At 43.4% G+C, this 22,505-nt stretch overlaps 1 protein-coding gene across 1 annotated transcript in view; it reads left to right on the top strand.

Annotated features, from left to right (window-relative positions):
- Window positions 1-3,718: 3,718 nt before the first annotated feature.
- CRYBB2 (crystallin beta B2) overlaps window positions 3,719-22,505 on the top strand; it is a 32,562-nt gene continuing 13,775 nt past the window's right edge. The window contains exons 1-3 of the mRNA XM_063913436.1: window positions 3,719-3,992; window positions 8,751-8,825; window positions 19,235-19,353. Coding sequence (XP_063769506.1) covers window positions 8,772-8,825; window positions 19,235-19,353 — 173 coding nt within the window. The 5' untranslated portion in view covers window positions 3,719-3,992; window positions 8,751-8,771. The remainder of the gene's footprint in view (window positions 3,993-8,750; window positions 8,826-19,234; window positions 19,354-22,505) is intronic.

Here is a 22,505-nt window from a genome sequence, read left to right as displayed (position 1 = left end):
GTATTCAGCTAGTATATATATATATATATATATATATAGATATATAGATATATATATATAGAGAGAGAGAGAGAGAGAGAGAGAGAGAGAGAGAGAGGAAAATATGGTGGCGCTCCACTATTTAAATAACAAAAATAGCAACTCTATTAGGTCTATTCAATTAGTGTTGGAATTTCTGACGAGTCAGAAAAACAGCACTTTTCGACTTTTTTAGGTTGAATCTGGATTCAACCTACAGTATTTATTTCCAGTGCCGTTTTTCTGACCTTTTGAAAAATTCGACTTGTCTGAAAACACGTGGATTTGCCACGGATCCACATTTTTTGTCAAATTTGTAGGCGTTTCCGACAGGTTTTTGGCCCGTTTTCAACAATTCCCAATTCAACTTTAAAAAAAGTAGGATCAGCATTGTCGAAAACGGGCAAAAACCTGTCAGAAATGCCCACAAATTGAATAGCGCAGTGCTGCAAGCTCTGTCCCTGCATGCAATAATTGATACATCCCTGCGATGTAATCAATTATCGCAGTGGGAGTTTGGGTGATTTTATCACTTGTCATCCGCATCCTGGATGCGGATGGTGATAAAAAAGGTCCCATAGTCTATTACAATACCATCTCAGTTAGTGAAGATTGTTTTGTGAACCTTTGCTTTCAGTATCTGGTATGACCCCCTTTTGCAGCAATAACTGCATGTAAATGTTTCCGGTAATTGTTGACATTTTAGTATTACATTCAGGAATAAACAATGACCTTAATGTACCTCATATTATACCCCTTTTCCACTGTAGCACGGGTCGCAGCCGTGTCGCCTGACACGGCTGCGACCCGTGCTACAGCCCCCTTTCACACAGCGCTCACCAACCTGGCATATTGCCGGGTTGGTGACGCTGCTGCTGACGCGGCAGGGGCGGCGCTGGGAGATCACATGATCTCCCATCGCCGCCCTCCCATACACTGTGAACGAGAGCCGTGTTGCCTCGACACGGCTCCCGTTCACACTACAGCTTAACGGGTTGAACACGTGTTCAACCCGGCAAGCTACCCGGGAAGGATTCCTGGATCACTTGATCCTGGAATTTGCAGGGGGACCCTTTTCCACTAGGGAAAAACAAGGGTAAATGCGCGGCCCCGCACATTTACCCGTGTTTTAAAAGCTAGTGGAAAAGGGGTAATATACAGCAACTGATGGGGTCATGAACTTTGGAAGAATGGTAACAGCCCATTTACAAAGAGCCAAAATGGGTTTAGAGAGATCTGCTGATGACCTCACATTCATGTGTAGTGGGAGGGTCAGTCTTTTCAAATTAGGGGGAAAATTTGCTAAAGGTTGATTTTGTTAGATTTAAAATTGCTGAAAATCAATCAAAATCGATGTACTTCCAGGGACAAAATACACATTTCTTAATATTTAAAAATGAATATTAAAAAATCACTTGTTAGCAAATGTGTGTTTCAGACCTTGCAACTCAACATCGACTGAGATCAATTTTAATAATTTTTCATCGATTTTAAATCGATCATAATCAATTTTCCCCTAAGTCTGGTACGACTGGAAAATATTTATTTCAGAATAGAACTATTTTAATATATTGTCATGTAAAAGGTAACATTTGTATTGAAGGCGGCATGCATCCAATCAGGATGAGCAGATTAATCACATGGGGGGGGGGGGGGGGGTTCTATTGGTGCAGTTGGCAGACTTCATTCAGCTCACTGTTTTGGAGCCATATACTGTATGACAATATTACCAGGGCCGTCTTAACAACATTGTAGGTCCTGGTCAAAGCAATGCACTGGGGACCCTACACATGCATTCACGGGAACCAATTAAAAAAGAACCATAACATGCCCCTCCTGTGTTCCTGCATCATCCCTGCACATGCTTCCATAAAGTGAATGGCTGTCAGCATTTGGATTGTGGATAGCTCCAGCCATCCACCAATCAGCATGCTGACAGCCATTATTCAGTCTGGCAGCAGGCCAGGAGCCAGGTAGAGAAAGCTGCACTCCGTTTGGTGGATAGCTCCAGGTCCACTGAGAAGGGAGGGGGGGAGCTAGTACTAATTAACCGGGACCAGACCTTATGAAGGGACCAGGGTCCTTTTAACTTCCCCCTTGATGCTGGACATGCCCACTATCTGGAAATTCTTCGGGGGAGGGTGCTGCTGCCATGGCCCATGGCTAGACCTTACACCTCTGGTGCTGCCCATGTGGGGCCACTAGTACAAATATTTCCAGGGCCGCTTTTTGTCCCTAATCCGTCCCTGGCTACAGTGATACAAGAGAGTCTACTGCAACAGCCTCTGTCTGTGCGGGTAGTAGGGGAGCGATCCCACTGATTGCGCTTCCCCCTTGAATTGCCCCTGGCTGGGGGACTCAAGAAGCATCCCTTCTTCTCATCAGCATAAAAATACCCCCCCCCCCCCACGTTTTCCTAAGGTGGTGTGGCCATACCTGCCAACTGTCCCGATTCCAGCGGGACAGTCCCACTATTCGGACACTGTCCCGCTGTCCCTCCCGCACGTCGCAGTGTCCCGTGGGCAGGGGGGCAGTTGGGGGAGCTTTTGATCATCTGCTGCTCTGCTCTGCAAAGCAGCTGTGATCACTGCATACATGCTGTGCATACGCACACGGCATGTATTTAGTGCTAGGAGGGGAGCAGGGGGCTGCCCAGCTGCTCGGGGAGTGCTGGGCACGCCCCCAAAAGGCTGGAAAAAGGTCAGTTTCGTGAGGTCACGCCCACTCATGTGAGACCACACCACTCATGACCGAGGTCACGTTTCCTTTTCGATAGACCCGAATACCTCCAAGGTAAAGTTGGGAGGAATGGATGTGGCCATGCCTCCCGCAATTAGGCCACACACGCAAAATATTACCGGGGCCCAGCAGTCCTGTCGACAGCACATGATAGCTCAAGTCAATCATCAATCAGCATGCTGACAGCCATTCACTGTCTGGCTGCAGGCTGGAAGGCAGGCAGAGAATGCTGCCTCACCACCGCCTACCTCTGCTCGAAGGACCCAAGAATTGCCTGACCTTGGGCAGCTGCCCAGTGCGTCTATACATTAAGATGGCCCTGAATATTGGTAAAGCTGGCAAAATCAGTGACAGTATCTCTTTCTGGGTGACCAGCATATACTGTATACATATATACTTTATCACCCTATTATATGGATCTGTTTACAGAAGCAACTTCTATTTGTGAATCCTCAGTATTACGAGTGAATCAATGTTTCAGCCTGCTCATGGGGACTTTTTATTTGTGAAATGTTTACCAGCAGATCTGCATTTGGTTTAGCAGGCCACAATGTGCAGCTCCCAATCTGTTTACACCTTTTCATGAGCATCTACACTTCTTCATAAAATAGTTGTTGTATCATTATTTCTGTGTCTATTCCGCACAATGAGCCATGCTCTCTTACAGATAAATATACAGATAAATAAAGGTTATCTTGATAAAGGTTGTTATTTTCTTGTCTAATCTACAGCTAAGTACATGCTGGGATGCCGAGTGTATGACGGTTTGATATGACTGCTGTTAAAATGAATGACAGTGTGTTCCAATGACTGATTCCTACTGTAGGATCCTGAGCTGTGCAAGGTGCAGGTTGTTACAAAGGACAGAATCATTTGCTCTGTAAGCCCTGACTGGTTGGCTGGTGTATTTGTTCAAATGAGATGTTCCAGGTCTTGGCATTCAGAGGGCTGATGCATGCAAAGTTCAAATCTCCCAACCAACAGACCAAACAATGCTGGGCCAGCCGAATGTGAAAGCTAATGAAATAATTCTCCAACTCTGCTTCTTAGAACAATGCGGACTGTGCATCAGCAGAGCTGGGTTTTCATTACAGCTGTAATCCAGTATTATCGCTTTGCATCACGCTGGAAATATTTTGTAAATAGCCCTGGCACTATTCTCCTACTCCCGTTCAGTATAAATGTAACCAGGAGCCAGACGGCCTTTACTGGAACAAGCGGGTACTGGCATACGGGTAAGATCTGCTTACTTGGTTTTTCTCAATTTGTTCTAAACAATACAAATAGGGGGTAATTCCAAGTTGATCGCAGCTGGAAATTTTTTAGCAATTGGGCAAAACCATGTGCACTGCAGGGGGGCAGATATAACATTTGCAGAGAGAGTTAGATTTGGGTGGGTTATTTTGTTTCTGTGCAGGGTAAATACTAGCTGCTTTATTTTTACACTGCAATTTAGATTGCAGATTGAACTCACCACACCCAAATCTATCTCTCTCTGCACATGTTATAGCTGCACTGCACATGGTTTTTCCCAACTGCTAAAAAATTTCCTGCTGCGATCAACTTGGAATTACCCCCATAGTGAGGTCTCACAATGAGAACATTTCAGTGAAGATATAAATATAAAATATTTATGTTAATAGCACAAAGATTACAATATCTTGTATGAACTATATGAATGACATTACCGGTATTGCCACAAACAGAATTTGCTGTAAGGAGGCATTATATACAAGGGGCTCAGTTTTGTTGGTCGGCAACATTTTTATCTAGTGACACTGGCTGGAACCAGATTGGTGAACCTGTATTTAGGGGGGCACGTACTAAGCAGTGATAAAAGTGGAGAAGTGAGCCAGTGGAGAAGTGGCCCATGGCAACCAATCAGCTGCTCTGTATATGTTTATAATATGCAAATTATAAATGTTACGTCAATGCTGATTGGTTGCCATGGGCAACTTCTCCACTGGCTCACTTCTTCACTTTTATTACTACTTAGTACATGCCCCCCTTAGTCTCTTGCCTAAAATGACATTGGACAATAAGCTGAAGTCCTCCTATTCACGTCACTACCAGTCCTGCAGTAGTCACATACAGATGTAGCCATGCTCATCTTTGTTGCGATGTAGCAAAGATGAGGAATTATTGGAGTGATTTCCGGCTACAAATAGTTGCAGCCCGGCACGCCATACAGCATGCCGCATCGCAGCAGAGATGAGCATGGCTACCACTGTACTATAATTCGGGTGGGATAAAACTCACACTGAAGCTCACTATATGTACGATACCCCACTACAGCGGGATATCCCTTTAAGATAACTTGACATATGTGACAATTAAATATCTAGTCAAAGGACGTCAACGCCCAACAATCCTTAGACAGAATTGCAAAAATGTTTTCTTATTGTGCTGACATAACTCTATCTGGCACATTTCATAAAAAAAAAAAAAAAGTGACAACTCTATGACAGACTTAGGCTGTTTGGCCTTATGAAAGTAAAAAAGAACACAGGCCTTTCCAGTAACTCACGCAGCAGCTACTATACTGCAGTTTATAAGTAAAACATCATGGCAGCATAATGGCTTGGCAGCACAATGGCTAGCATTGCTGCCTAACAGCAATGGCGGCAAGTATTCGATTCTAACCAAGGCACTATCTGTCTGGAGTTTGTTTGTTCTCCTTGTGCTCATCTTTATATATTTCATGGATGCCTCAGTTTCCTTGCACATTCCAAACACATACTGATATTTTTTAATTGGTTTCTGAAAAATTGGACCCTCGTGTCTGAATGAATTTACGTGGTAGGGAATTCAGATTGTGAGCTTCAATAAGCAGAAACGGATGATAATGAAAGTGATTGCTCTTTGAATGCAACGTGTAAGATGCTTCTATTCTATTGTTCATATGATGTGGCAAAAGTAAACAACTATCCCTGCTCTGCAGATGTGTTTGAAGTAGATTGCGCACAGTGGCAAATTAATAGTATGTTAGGCCTTAAGCAGTGTCACATAGTGCAGCAACTTTGCCAAAATCCTCTGTGATGTATTCCCACACATACAGTATTATGTCTGAAGTGCCAGCTTTGATAAACCTTTTACCTGGAAATAATTGCCACAATCTTTCTTGTCCTTAGCATTTTGGTTGTGGCACTGGATAGATTTGTTCGCATTGAACACACGTGTACCATTGAGGTTTGGCAGTGTTGCTCCTGTAAAATCATGTTGTGTGCGCTGACAGTGGTAACTAAATGGGCTGGGGAGATACATCATCACCAGTGACTAACGCACTTCATCTGCTCTATTAACCAAACTAGCTGTATAGTTGCTGGATTATTTTGTCCATGTAACAGTGTCTAGTGTTAATTTGTGTGCTCCAGACTGATCACAAGTGTACCAAGCTTTTGCCATTAACTCTTACCATTCTTATTGATAACTCTCTGACTTCCAAGTGTATAGAAATACTAGCGCTATCGCTGACCGTTCTTACTGATAATTCTCTGGCTTGACAGGTTACCCTGACTATGCTTATTGATAGTTCTATTACTTTCCAGTGTACCAAATGTCTGGCATTAACTCTGACTGTTCTTGCTGACAACTCTGCCTTCCCAAATGTACGGTATTAACCCTGATCATGGTTGTTGATAGCTCTCTGTTTTTCAAGTGTACAAATGTGTGAACATTAACTCTGATCACAGTTGCTAATGGTTGTGTTGGGATTTTTAAGTGAAAATAAGACTACTGCTAACACATCTCATATACCATTGCAGGCAGTACACTTACCGTTGCCCAGGCCTCTGCCTCCACTGCCTTTTTCTTTTGTACTCTTTTTCAGATCACCCACTAGTACAAAACATTGCAAGCTTTATTGACACACTATAAGGACTACACATACTGTGCTAAATTGTACTAAATATAAGGGGGAATCCTATTCCCCGCGATGTATTCATGGGTGCAAGTATGGCACTAGAAAGGGCCGCGAAGGGGGCAAGTTCGGGTGCAATAGCTGGCATTTACACACCGCGGCAACGCCAACTCATACCCTTCATGAGGAATAGGATTTCCACCATTAACTAAGTAGTTATTATGAAGAAGCTTGTGAGATATAGGGGCATATTTAATAAAGAGTGATACCTGTCATGTGTTTTAAAAAATGACAGTTAGGAGCTGATTGGTTGGAGCACCGTTCAAGATTAGTAATGAGTGATAACAAGAATATCACCGGTTATTAAATATGCCTCATAGTTCTAATTTATGTGCCCTGACATTTCCTAGATGTCTATGCAATTGCAAGTGTGTCTTCATTATTTAGCAATGATACTATTATCTGAGAATTATGCTTGATTCATTAAGTCTTGTGTGTTGAGCAGTTGGAGAACAGTATCAGCTATCTCATGACATGTCTAAGCTTTGATTGCACAAGCTTTGTCGTCACGCTAAACTATCTTTTCTAGGCAGACTATTCATTTCCATTTCCGATAAGAGATTGGATTTAGAAAAATACACAAATCATATATGTATGAGTTATATGTAATACTGTTATGGTTCCAAACGTATTTGCAGAGGGGATCCGGTTAACATACTAGCAGTCAGGATGCCAGCAATCAGAATCCAGACACAAGGATCCTGACATCATTCACAATGCCGGCTCCGGAATCCTGACTGCCAGCAATCCAGATCATATGTATGTCGTGTAGGGTTAGGCTGCGGAGGGTGTGTGTGTGTGGGGGGGTTAGGTTTAGGCACTAGAGGGAGGGTTCTGCTGCCGGGGGGGAAAGGGGGTGGGGGGTTAAGGTTAGGGACTAAGGGGGAGGGTTAGGTAATAAGGGGGAGGGTTAGGCACTAAAAAGGGAGTGTTAAGTATAGCCAATAAGGAGGCGGGTTAGGATTGTGGGAGAGAGGGTTAGAGTTAGAGGGCTAGGAGGTAGCGGGGGAGAATTAATATACGTACCTAAAAGGTGTCGGGATCCTGACCATCGGGGTGCCGCTGTTGGGCTTCTGACTGCCAGTATTTCACGCCCTGGGATACCATCCTGTACAGAGAACAACACTTATGTCAGTTGAACAATATTATGATGCCTCTGATTTTTTACTTTTTTTAATCAAAATCTTTTTACTTATTATATCAAACACAACAAAGAGAGTTTCAACAAAATATAAAGCTTTGAATACAGTGCTTTGGTGGCCATTTCCTTTTGAACATTTCTTAATTATCTTTGCAACTGTACTCTACCCACCAACTAACAGAGGTTCACATACTGTATATTCACATGAGGCATAGCAAGGAGGCTACAAGAAGGAGCAAACCTAATTATCAGCATAGAACTGAAGACAAATTTCAGACTACAGTATAGGGTGTAATAGCAAAACAAGGAAAAAAAAGTAAATGTGGGAGGAGGGCGTGAAGGGAAATTGGAAGGTGGGGCTTCTCAGGCAGCAGAAGTGATAAATACTAAGGGGCATATTCAATAACCACTGATATTCTTATTACTCGTTCCTAATCTAAAATGGTGCTCCAATCAATAAGCTCCCAACTGTCATGTGTTTGAAAAATGACACCAGCTGATTGGTTGGAACTCCATTTATGATTAATCACTCATTATTAAATACAGTAGGCCCCTAAGAATCATGAACATGTCTTATATTTATGGAATCAGATATCACTCAGTAGTTTCAAACACTCTAATATTTGTTTTAACACTTTCCTCTAAAGTTTCCATGTAAAGACCCCATGTTTTTTTAGAATTTGTTTGACCCCACATTCTGTGTCCAGGAAAGTCTGTACAGATAATTGCACCTACAGTAAAAGCTTGTTTTGAGTGTCCCTAACAGAGAAGGGACAGAGGATGTCCATGGTCTAAGAATACATTTCTTTGTATTAACCTCCCTAGTTCCTGTGTTTGATATGACTAAACAGGAAAAACCCTTGGTGTATGGTGAGCAGTACATTAAATCAATTACTTAGAAATCTGATTTTATTATGTGTTTTTTACCCTTAGGAATAAAACATCAGTGTAACAATGGCATCTGACCATCAGGCTCCAGCCACAAAACAACAGCAAGCTAGCTCAAAGGTAGGTGGAACTAATGATCAGTGGGCTCCAATGCAAGCTATAAACTGAGGTACCTCACCCACCGTACCTCTCACAATAACCACCATACATTTTATAGTAATACACATTGCACCAGCTTCATCCAGATTGTGTCAGGGAGAAGGGCAGCATATTAAATGGCAGATGACATAAAGCTTTTTCTCACCTACCACTGGAAAAGTGCTGTCCTAGGTTAGGGTCCCAGTCAGACCTGAGAATAGATGTTCACATTCAATACATGCTCAGCACGTACATGCTCCCATCATGGGTGTTGTCAGCTAGGCCTGCAAGTGTGGCAGTACGCTCGGGTAGTGGCTATTACTGGAAACGCCGCTGCTGTGCTCCACTTCCCCTTCTCAGCCTGCAGGGAATGTGACCGTGACTTAATCACGCTCCCGCTGCTGGCATGCAGAAGACCCTGGGGGCTGGCTGGGCGGGTTGTGGTGCTTTTTCTTGGGCTTTCCGCGGCCGCATCTCTCCTTGATGAGCAGCGCAGGTTGCAGGGGTCAGGGCGGCAGGAGCAGGCTCATCTCTCGGAGCCTGAGGTACAGTAGTATTACTACTTTAATCATCAATTCACTGTGTATCTGGCACTCTGGGGCAATGTGTATCTTGCACTCTAGGGAATGTGCATCTGGCACTGTGGGGCAATGTGTATCTGGCAATGTGGGGCAATGTGTATCTGGCAGTGTGGGACAATGTGTATCTGACAATGTGGGGCAATGTGTATCTGGCAGTGTGGTGCAATGTGTACATTGCATGACTGAACCGGGTTGGGTATGAAATGCTGGCGGTTGGGATGTCAGCGGTCACATGACCGACCACTGTATCCTGACAGAGAGAATCCTGACACTGGACTGGGGTAAGTATTTTACCCCTCCCCTAACCCTCTGTGGGTGTAGGCTAGGGCTAACCCACCGGGGTGTCGGCTACGGCCTCCCTAGTGCCTAACTGTAAACCCCCACCCCCCGGTGCCTAACCCTATCCCTCTCCACAGGTCCTAACCCTAACCCCCACCCCGATACTCATCTTCGGGATGTTGTCTGTCAGTGTTCCAGCACCAGTCTCCTGAGGGGAGTTGGGATTCCGGCATCGGTCACATGACCATCAGCATCCCAACCACCGGGATGCTAAACGCATCACGACTGAACCAATCCCGACTGAACCAATAATTTGACCATATAGTATCACTATTACAAAGTGTGTGTGATTTATTGAAAGTACAAAAAAACAGAACTCCATATTACTCAATGAAAGTTACCTTTCTGATGTTGAGATTTAGCGTATTTGAACATAAAATTATAGTCATTTAGTGCGTTCACTAAAACACCCTCACAATTGTGTGCGTATGCAAACTTGCAGGAATAACTAGTTGCATACAGGTCTACACCAGTATCATATGTAGAATGTTTCACTTAAACCATATTTGCCTACATTGATTTCTTCCCTCCGGTTGTAAGCTACTGGGTGGGAATGGGGCTGGGAGCATCTCTTCATTAGGGAGCTGAGTCAATATTATTTGATTCTCATAGAAACATGTCATATTGGCCCATCCTCATTACGCTCCTCATCTCAGCCATTTCATTAGGAAAGTGGGTGGCATGCGGGAGGGCCACGTACTCTTCCAGGGGTCCAGGGATCCCGCAGACTTAGGAGTCTCCTAGGTGTGCCAGGAAAGTACTTAATTCTCTTCCTCATATACGAATAAAATACACTCAGAAAATTGTTTCGTTTATGAATGAGCCATGAACAAAGCTTCTATCAGCTTCAGCAGTGAATCAGCTATAAGCCAATCAAAAGCAGCTAGCTAGTGCTAGCAACCATTGTCATGATAACAATATATGTGATGGCACACACAATCAAGGCAGACAAAAGCTGCCACTGGCCCGGGCACTGTGGGAGGCATGGCCAAGTCTGGGCAGATGTGACGACTCCCTCTACAAAAAAGTAAAAATTGTTACAGGGGGTGCTAGCATCACCCAGTGGAACAGGGCCCCCCTTAGAAGCGGACTTGGGCCTAACAAGCCTGGGCCTGGTAATTTGTACCTGCTCCCCTGCCCAGAGTTGATACAACTTTGAATTGTATATGCATCTCTGTGCATTAACCGGGATCAGTATGATTTACCGATGGACGGGATGCCGGCGGTCAGTATACCAACAGCGGCATCCCATCCATTAGAATCTCAACAGCTCCCTCTAAAGTACCCTAACCCTCCTCTGTCCCCTAACCTAACCCTCCCTTGTGGGTGCCTAACCCTCCCTTCCCCGCTTCCTAAACCTAACTCTCTTCCCCAGTCCCTAACCCTAACCTTTCCGCCCTGCACCCTAACCCTGCCTAAACCAATGATCCCGCTGGATGGACATCCAGGATTCCAGCTGTCAGTATTGTGACTCCGGTCTCCCGATCGGCACTGGCATTTAGACTCCAGGCTTGCTGCATACCGACACTGGGATCCCGTCCGTCGGGAACATAACTACATCCCCATTAACCATGTGCCTGATACAACCAGTTAAAAATGCCCACTGGCCAGCTGCCTCAAAATAATCTTCCAGCAGCTGCAAATCTCAGAGGGAAATCCCGGCTTCCCTGCACCCACTGCTCCACCCTCAGTGCATCCCGATCACTGCTTGCCACAGTGATCGAATATCCCAGCGCCACCCCCACCCAGCAGCTGCACAGCAGCCATGACTGTACTGCATACCTCCCAACATTTGACTGTAGGGAGTCAGGACCTAGCGCGGGTGCTGTTGAAAAAGTGGGTTGGGCCTTGGGAGGGTGGGCGGGGCCTTGGGTGGAATGGCGGAGTCTAGTGCAGCAACCCCTTTTTTGTCATTCTGCAGCTGCGCACGGCCTCTATTCAGTGATCTCCGGCTGCTTTGCAGAGCAGAGCCTTTGTGATCACTGGCTCTCCCATCTGTCCCCACTGCAGCCCACGGATGGGACAACGGGACAGTGTCCAATTAGTGGGACTGTCCCGCTGTATTCAGGACAGTTGGGAGGTACGGCACTGTATATAGAGCAGCCACGTTAATGGTAGACGTGGCTTTCTCAGTGTGAATCTGCACTATAAGCACAGCCGGCATCTCTCCCAGGCATCACCGCAGCTGTGATGGGCCATCCTCAGACTTCTCTTGCAGGACTGTGAAATTCTGTAAGAAGTACAGAAGTTTTACAATTAAAAAAAGCAAACAGCTATATAAACAGTATACATAAGTTTGTAAAGGGTAACAGTGTTTCTCTATAATTGGTAGTATACTCACTTAGTACAGAATACCAGGGCAACATTTTAAGTTTATTTATCAAGTGCCGAGTGTGTGTGTATATACAGAAAAGTTAAAAAAAAATTTTTTTTTTAAAAACTATAAAAGTATAAAAAAATTAAAACAATTATTTGATTTTTTGAAATGATCACATTATGTAAATAATAGCTGTACAAACGTGATTTTGCATTTTTGTTGAACAAATCATCTTGAATCAGGTTGAAATAGTTTTTACATAATTTAATAATAGAAGAACGGAATGACTGCGATAGGAATGGAGAGGGTTAAACATCCATAGGCTGTGGTTGACACTCTGGGGACATGTGATCAGACATCCAATATGGATAAAGGTTGGCTTCCTCTTTTTCTGGTGCTTCCCGCCCTCCCTCCCCGTTTTGTGGTAGTTGGGGGTGGATCGTTGCGTTGGCTGATTGGCTGGAAAGAATGGCAGGTTAATTGATTTTAGGTTTTATCTAGATGTTCTTAATGATTATTTCAGGTTTGGTTGGTGCACTCACCTTTGTTGACTATATGCATCTGCTGGATCAACCGGTCGGGGATAGCGACACCACCCGGATGTGTGGGTAGTCACGGTATAAGGTTGAGTGGATACCGTTTTGTTGTTTTAGGCTGAGTTTTTAAGCTGGTACAGTTGTACGGGTTGGGGGTAGAAGTTAGCTGTTCTTTCTTGCCCACCACTATTTAATCTTTATTCAGACATTTTAGTTATAAGTTATTGAATATATCAGCTAACAATTTCTGCCAAATCTAATGGTGCCCATACATTTGTGAGATATTAGGTGCAATCCTTTGATTTCGACCGCATCTGTGAGAGAAATCAAAGGATTGTATGCACATTTTAGGTACCTTGTGACGCGATGCGCTGACATGCCGGTCGAATCTCGCGTCTCAAGATAGTATGTGCTGCACATAATATTTCTTCATCGCAGTTCGATCGCATGTATTTTTTTAACACATGCAATATATCACACTGCGATGTGCGATGGGCACCCGCCGGGAGAGGCCAGAGGCCGCTCCCACTCGGCGGTGACGTGCCCATCACGTGATTACCATGCGATCTATCGCATGATCGCATGGTAATCACTTTGGCAGTTCAGATGCGATGAACTGCCAGTGCGATGCCCCGCGATGTCGTGTTGCGGGACATCGCACAATTGTATGGGTACAATTAAGTCTCAGAGTCTTTATTTTAGAGTTAAGTGTTTAATGACTGCACAGAGTTATCCATCAGCCGTTAGGATGTTTAACATAAATCAACAATTTGTGTGACATTTTTGGAAGAAATATTAGCCAGTTAAGTAATTCCCTCCCGTCTCACCTCTGCAGACACAAGCGGGCGCGAAGTGTCAGCATACGCACAGCATACACATAGGCACGTGGCCTTTTTTGGGGGGGCATATACCAAATCTATTTGTGTTTTCTATAATACGCAATCTGGCATAAATTCAACACAACATCAGCCCAGTTGTTATCATTACTTTGACCTGCATAGTTTGTAACTGTAACACAGTATCTGTACTGTGACAGTCCAGATGACATCAAAATTATGCTTATATTGTGTATATACAGTATTGTAAATTACTGTCGTTTTTTTCAAAAACAGCCTGTAACATGGCAGTTAGGTGCTAATTGGCTGGTACTTTATCTCTGTACACTTTGGGGTCTATTCATGAAGCAGTGAAAAGAGTGGAGAAGTGAGCAAGTGGAGAAGTTGCCAATGGCAACCAATTAGTGTTGAGGTAACATTTATAAAGTGCATTCTATAAAAGTACACATAGCAGCTGATTGGTTGCCATGGGCAACTTCTCCAGTGGCTCAATTCTCTACACTTTTCACTGCTTCATGAATAGACCCCTTTATCTCTCTCTCCAATTCTTATTACAGTATATCTCCTCCACAATTAGTACATCAGTCAGTTTGATTTAGCCATTTGTGCTCAGCCATGAATATCCTTAAGACCTGGACTGTAAGAGTGCCTTGAAGACCGTGTTTGGGAACCTCTGTCCTATTCTTTTGTACTATGTACTACAGGACGTGATGATACTTTGTGTGTTGTTTTAGCTATGAATGTAACCTACTGGTGGAGGTTCAGATTTATAAATTCAGTTACTGTAGATGCTGAGCACTAACAACAGAGCAGGAAGTGATAGTAATGGTTTGTACAGGAAACAGAAAGCCGGACTGAAGATATACAAGATATCAGCCTGTATGACCTTACATCACTATCACTATAACGGAAATGTAGGGGATGAGCTTATTTTGTCACCAAAACAAGAAGCAGTTCTATGTCCTTATGTTTCTTTCAACCTCCATTTTCACCAGTATTTGTTATTCTGTGAAACCTATACATCAAAATGAAAAAGTGCTCTCATGAAGATTCCCAGTGTTTCAAGATGAGCCATTTAAACTACAGATTTGTAGGTCTTCAAAGTGATGGAGAGGGGCTTTAGTCTACATTTCATTTACACAGGCATAGAGAATCAGCAATGCCATTTATATGATACACAGTCCAGTCACATTAATATGGCCACATTCCACATTTGATGTCGGCACTGTGTAGTCCATGAAGTATATCACGCGTTGATCTGCACACATATCATTCGTTGCGGTCATGGGTAAAAGGGGTGATATATCCTAGTTGCAAAAAGGGATGGTTATCAGCTTTCGGGCCAAGAGTGGCTGTATTTCTGAAACAGCGCAGTTTGTGAAGTGTTCACATGCTGCTGTGGTCAGTGGCCTAAGTTTGTCCCAGTTGCCCGGAGGCAAGATAAATATTGGTGCCCCCCACCCAATGTTTTTAGATAAATATATGCATGTGTATGTAATATATACAGGTTGAGTATCTCATATCCATATATTCCGAAATACGGAATATTCCGAAATACGGACTTTTTTGAGTGAGAGTGAGATAGTGAAACCTTTGTTTTTTGATGGCTCAATGTACACAAACTTTGTTTAATACACAAAGTTATTAATAATATTGTATTAAATGACCTTCAGGCTGCGTGTATAAGGTGTATATGAAACATAAATGAATTGTGTGTATGTACACACACTTTGTTTAATGCACAAAGTTATAAAAAATATTGGCTAAAATTACCTTCAGGCTGTGTGTATAAGGTGTATATGTAACATAAATGCATTATGTGCTTAGATTTAGGTCCCATCACCATGATATCTCATTGTGGTATGAAATTATTCCAAAATACGGAAAAATCCGATATCCAAAATACCTCTGGTCCCAAGCATTTTGGATAAGGGATACTCAACCTGTATATATATATATATATATATATACACATATATATATATACATACATACATATACACACACACATATGCACACACACAAATATACAACCACAGCACTCGCGCTATATATATATATATATATATAAGTGTGTGTGTATGGAGTGTACTGAAAATACTGTATACATACATTTCATTGTCTTTTATTTTAAATCACACATTTCTTAGCAGTCATAATTCAGGATTAGAAGTTATGACCTGTTACACTGACAAGGACAGCAGACACTTTACTGATGGGGTTATTTGCTCCTGTAGAGGAAACATGAGAATTCTAACTATATGAAGTTACGTGTAATTGTCAGAGAAGTATCTTCATATAGTTAGAATTCTCATATTTCCTATACAGGAGCAAATAGCTTCATCAGTAAGTTGTCTGGTTCCAGTGTACTAGGTCGTGGTTTCTAATCCTGGATATTACATTTGTAAAATGTGTATCTACAGTATAATAAAAAGGGTATGACATGTAAGGTGCAGGGACCAGTGAGGGAGTCGGCCACTGAAGAGATAGCGGCAGCTCTCAATTAACTTAATTCAATGGTGTCACAGAATGGGAGGAGAGGTGACCCCCTACAGAGCAGGAGCCCAGCGGCAGATGACTCCGTTGCCTCCCAGAGTTCTGCCTCTGGCTGTGGTGAAGGTGTATTGTGACTGGACAAATGGCACCATTGCGAATAACCAATGTGGAAACTGCAGAGCACCATGTGCCATTAATGTGAGAGGTGAACGTCGGCTACGAAGGTGTGTGAGGGCCGACCGACACGCTATAGTGGAGCAGCTCACCGTCATAATGAGCCTAGGAGCTACAAGACATGTGTCTAAAATGACAGTCCAGGCCATCTAGCTGCTGTCCGTGCTGCACATGGCGGTTACTCTGGCTACTAGCTGGTGGTCATAATAATGAGACTCAACCATGTATGTTAAGCAAAGCATTTCCGTGCTGAGTACGGTGATTTAATTTTATCCAAAACTATTTTAAATTACAGTAAAAAGCAAATTTCCGGAAGCAAATTATCCTTATTAGCAAATAAAAAAATAATACATTATGATATACAGTATTAACATATAAAGAATAAATTGTATCATAAAATTGCAAACAAATAATATACATAGTTTAATACATGTCCAATTATCCAAACAAACTGATTATGCAAACTGCTCTCAACCCCAATTGGTTTGGATAATCTGAATTCTACTGTATATGCTTTGGAATTGTGATTTTTTTTCCCCCCACTATGGGTTGCTGTATCAAGCAGTGAAAAACTTCTAACTACTGTATCTAGTTTGTATTTGATGAATTCTATTCCAACATTGATTGGTTGCTAGGGGCATCTTCTCCACTGATCTACTCCCCCACTCTATTCACTGCTTGATACTGTACATCAACACTATTTTTCTGAGCACTTTACGCAGGGCTGTATTTTCGTATGGGCTCAATGGGCTCTTGCCCAAGGGCCCCATGAGCATAAGGGCCCTAGGCTGATAGCTGAGGGTCCCCTATTTCCAGGGGTACCAGATTTTTGAAAATCGGACCTGGGGAACCGGAGATATCCGACTTGAAAGCAGTGGCCCCCGTCCGAGCCTGTTAATTGCTCTTCCCAGCCAGATATCTTGGGTTCTGTCTGACTTAGATTATTTCTGAGGGTATAATCCAAAAACTGTGACTCTCCCCTTATGCTGGAAACTGGCAGCTTGTCTTTACTATGCCCTGAACAGCAGCTGGTCCCTGCTCCAGCTCCACACGCCTAATATGCAGTTTTAGATTTTTCGTTGGTGAATTGCTCTGGCTTCTGAACTCTGATCCCCAAGTCCCCAGTATCTCCTGAAAGGTGGGACTCTCTCGTTTTTTTTTTATCCCTTCAAAGCTAAGAAATATATTTTCAGGAACTTGAGATATCTGCAGTCAAGCAAGCTGCCCTCCCACTGGAAAATGATAAATATTAAACCCACTCCACTATCCACCCCTTCCCTACGTATTAAACACCCCCTACCACCCTGGAAGTCATGTACCAGGGCTTCTTCATTCAACCCAATGCCCCCTCTACAGTTTTGCCCCAACTGTGCAGTAAAAGAGTAATTAGTAGAAATTACTGCTCCAGGTCCTACATGCCGAGCGGAAGATAGAACACCCCCTTCCGCCCGTGGGACATCGAAGCTGCCGCTGATAGCACCCCCCCACCCCTACCGCTGGAGGATGGGTAGGGGGCCCAGTGCATTGCTGTGCCCAAGGGCCTACACTGCTGTTAAGATGGCCCTGACTTTACACCCATTCTTTTTTCCAATGCAACCTCTCTATGGGGGTCATTCCGAGTTGATCGCAGCAGCAATTTTGTTAGCAGTTGGGCAAAACCATGTGCACTGCAGGGGGGGCAGATATAACATGTGCTGAGAGAGTTAGATTTGGGTGGGGTGTGTTCAAACTGGAATCTAGATTGCAGTGTAAAAATAAAGCAGCCAGTATTTACCCTGCACAGAAACAAAATAACCCACCCAAATCTAACTCTCTCTGCAAATGTTATATCTGCCCCCCCTGCAGTGCACATGGTTTTGCCCAATTGCTAACAAACTTGCTGCTGCGATCAACTCAGAATTACCCCCCTATGTTATATATTGTGAACACAAATAAAAGCAATCCAATACTTTATTTCCAATAAATATACATCAACCTGTAAAAATGAGATGGAACTAAATAGACTGTTAGGGTTAAGTGGCTACAAATCAACAGAGGTGTCACTCACCTAGGTGACACCCGGAGCGGCGCTGCATGAAAGGGGTGGGGCTTAGTGGGAGGGGTTAGGCTTCACGTCCCGACCCCATTTTCGTCACTCCAGTGGTTCGGGAGATGGGGGCTGCTCCCGGGGAGTGCTATGGCTGCAGTGCCTGCTCCAACACAGTGACAGGAGCCGAGTGCTGCACATAATGTTAGAGTGCAGCACCCAGCTCCTGTCACTGAGTCAGCATTTTGGTGTCACCCCTCGGCGGGTGACACCCGGTTGTGGGCCGCACCCCCCGAATCCCCTTTGTGACGCCACTGCAAATCAATATTCTCTAAATTCAATAGCCGTTAGACCTATTGGATAAATCAGGATTAGTATATGTGCATGAATCCTTGCTGATATGCTGCCTGAGCCTGAGTGATTATTCTACTGCAGGTGGCATGTAAATAATGTTTATGTCAGATTATTACATCACATACTGTACACACAGGGATGGACTAGAGCTGTATTTCATCCCCAATATTCCTCTCTGCACACACACGAAAAAGGTACGTGGCCATTCGAGTAATGAGAACATGAACTTGCAGCACTCTGCAAGATGGCCAAGCAGAGCACCGGGAGGTGGAATTGCTCGGCCAGACATTCACACAACCACCGTATAAACAAATGAAAAGGTTCAACATTTGGTTTGCAAGCAAAAAAAAGCACTCACTTTTAGATATGATTTACATTAAAACCCTCTGTAACACAGCCGGTATAATGTTCCTTACCAAGTACAAATTAATGGAACAAACAATTTGTTCTAAAGTATTCAAACAAAATCATATAACATAGGTACGATTAATGAAGAAAGCACCAATCAGGTTCAGAGGTGAATCAGCCAATCAGAATCTGATAGCTGGTGCTGTAGCTACACCATCCATCAGGCACCTGCAAAGTGTTGTAGCTTATGACAGGCATGCACGCAATTCAGTGCATCTCTGGGCGGGGCTCTGTCTCATTACACCACTATGCATTTGTTATACTAAACAAACGTTTCTACCCTCAACTCAGTAGGTGTGTAATGTTCTGATTCCTGATTTACAGATTGTCGTCTTTGAGCAAGAAAACTTCCAAGGTCGCTGCCATGAACTCAGTGGACCCTGTACCAACCTAAAAGAAGCTGGTATGGAGAAAGTTGGCTCAGTCCTTGTGCACTCTGGACCGTATGTATATGAACATTATACTATGTCACAGCTATTTCACAAAGCCTTTAGAAAATATACATATTGGGCCAGGGCCGGACTGGCCATCTGGCAAATGACAGAAGGGCCGATGGGCCGGTAGGCCGGTCCGTTCCCACAGAAAGCCGGGAAGGCCGCGTGCATCGCAAGCCTCTGGCCTTCTGGTTTAGCTGCCCCCCCCCCGTCTCCATGGAAATGGGGGGGTGCCACGAGTCCATGCCCACGGACTCGCGGCGCGCCCCCACCCCCAGCAAGCGTTGCCATATAAATGAGGGCGTGCCATAAGTCCACGCCCCCTTGACTCGCTGCACCCCCCCTGTGATGTGCGTGTCACCCCCGCACGGCGTGCGCGCTTGTTCACAAATGCCTGGCCCGAAACGAAGGCCAAGTCAGTCGCTGTACAACATGCATCTCTTTTACTCAGTATTTGCTAAATATGTATCTTTTTTGCACTGCAAATGACAAGACACGCGTGTCTATGTACTGCAAGTGGATGTGCGTACTAATAGCATGCAAAAAAGGCACTGACCTGCACCATGCATCCTGCCACACAGTATTGTGCAAATTTACACTGCCATGATTGTGGAAAAAGTGCAAATCCTTAGTACCCAACACACTACGCGTCTGCTGGTATGTATCTCAATAGATACATGCAATAAAAGATTGTGTGGAGTGTGAATAAGACGCAAATGTGCGAAAATACTCATAGCATGGCGTCTAAGTCATGCCAAGTGTCTTATGCCATATGGCGCAAATACGTTAGGTGAATGAGGACACACTTGTACTTGTTTGGGAAAACAGTCAGGATGGCATGTAGAAATAAGGAATTTAAAAAAAAGAAGCATCTCATAGATACAATGGAATGTAAAAGAAAATTACATTTAGTTCAGATTTCTATTGATTTGATTTGATCTGATTTTGGAAGCAGGATGTATCCTGACATATACAGTTAAGTCCATATATATTTGGACGCTGCAACATTTTCTGTTAATTTAATTGTTCACCTAGTGCAAACTATCAGCTTTATTTTGAGGGTATTCATATCCAAATTGAAGGAAGGGTTTCGGAATTACAGCCATTTAATATGTGCAGTAAGTCAAGGGACCAAACGTAATTGGACATTTGAGTCAAAGGCTGTTTGAGTCAAAGGCTGTTTCATGTACAGACCTGGGCTATTTCTTATTTAGTTCTTTATCAATTAAGCAGACAAAAGGGTTGGAGTTGATGCCAAGTGTGGCATTTGCATTTGGAAACTAATGCTGTGTACCCACAACATTTGGTCAAACAAGCTCTCAATGCAAGTGAAACAGGCCATCCTCTGGCTGCAAAAACAAAAATAAATCAGAGAGACAGCGGGAACCTTAGGAGTGGCCAAATGAACATTTTGGTACATTCTGAGAAAAAAAGAACGCACTGGTGAGCTCAGGATCACAAAACGGCATGGACATCCACGGAAGACATCAGTGGTGGATGAATGTAGGATCCTTTTCATGGTAAAGAAAAACCTCTTCATAACATCTAGCCAAGAGAAAAACACTCTCAAGGAGGTAGGCATATCATTATCCAAGTCTACCATAAAGAGAAGACTTCACAAGAGCAAATACAGAGGGTTCACCAGAAGGTACAGACCGTTCAAGCCTCAAGAATAGAAAGGCCAGAATAGACCCCGACAAAAAAAACATTTAAAAAAGCCAGCCCAGTTCTGAAACAGCATTTGGACAGATGAAACTAAGATCAACCTGTATCAGAGTGATAGGAAGAACAAATAACGTAAAAGGCTTGGAATGACTCATTATCCGAAGCATACCACATCAACTATAAATCAAGATGGAGGCAGTGTGATGGCACGGGCATGCATGGCTTCCAATGGCATTGGGTCACTAGTGTTTTTTGATGATGTGACAGAAGACAGAGGCAGCCGGATGTATTCTGAAATGTATAGGGATATACTGTCTGCTCAGATTCAGTCCAATTTAGCCAAGCTGATATGATGGCTCTTCACAGTATAGATGGACGATGACGTAAAGCATACTGCAAAAGCAACCCAGGAGTTTTTTAAGGCAAATAAGTGGAATATTCTGCAACGTCCGAGACAATCACCTGACTGAGCATGAATTTTACTTGCTGGAAACAAAACTAAAGGCAGAAAGACCCACATACAAACATAAACTAAAGACAACTGCAGTACAGGCCTGGCAAAGCATAACAAAGGAGGAAGCCCAGCATTTGGCCATGTCCATGGCTTCCAGACTTCAGGCAGTCATTACCTGCAGAGGATTCTCAGCAAGGTATTAAAATGAACATTTTCTATATGATTATGTTAATTTGTCCAATTACATTTGAGCCCCTGTAAATAAGGGACTGTGTATAAAAGTGGGTGCAATTCCTAAATTCTTAATATAATATTTCTGTTCAATCCCTTGAATTAAAGCTGAAAGTGTGCACTTCAATTGCATCTCCATTGTTTCATTTCCAATCCATTGTGGTAGCACATACATTAGAGCCAAAATTATTAAAATAATGTCAGTGTCCAAATATATATGGACATACAGTAACTGTACATATAGTGCACAGCTATATTACTTGCACATCATGTATTACTATTACCAATAGTGTGAAGGCATAGCCATACCCTGTAGTTCATACCAGGTGCACCAAAGGTGCTGTTGCAATCTATTCAGTGATGGGCATTCCTGTGCAGTGACTGGGACATGGCGACTAGTGCTCCATTTAGTGGGTAATAGTCAGACACTGGTGCAAGTTTTGATGGTGCGACCAATTGTGGTGTATAAGGATGCACGAGTCATTATTATATGCACCAATCATATTATAGCGTGCACAGATGCTAAAAGCAGGCATCTCAGATTTTGTATATTTGGCCACAGGGATGTAGACTAGGGATGAAGTTTGTAGCAGCCTCTGCATACAGTTGCAGAGGGTGCTGGATGTGCTTTTGCGTGTGGCTATAAATCCGATTCAAAGTCTTCAGCACAATATTAACTGGTATTCATGTACTGTATAAGGAATTCTGGGAACTTAGTGTACATATTGTGGCGGATTCTGCAAATGCAAGTAACTGTGTATCTGGAACAAACCATGTTGGACGGCAAGGGGTGCAAATGTATTTATATTTT

Source organism: Pseudophryne corroboree, chromosome 1 (genome assembly GCF_028390025.1).
Source record: "Pseudophryne corroboree isolate aPseCor3 chromosome 1, aPseCor3.hap2, whole genome shotgun sequence".
Lineage (NCBI taxonomy): Eukaryota > Metazoa > Chordata > Amphibia > Anura > Myobatrachidae > Pseudophryne > Pseudophryne corroboree.
Note: the sequence above shows the minus strand (reverse complement) of the source record. Positions and strands in the feature narration are given on the sequence as shown.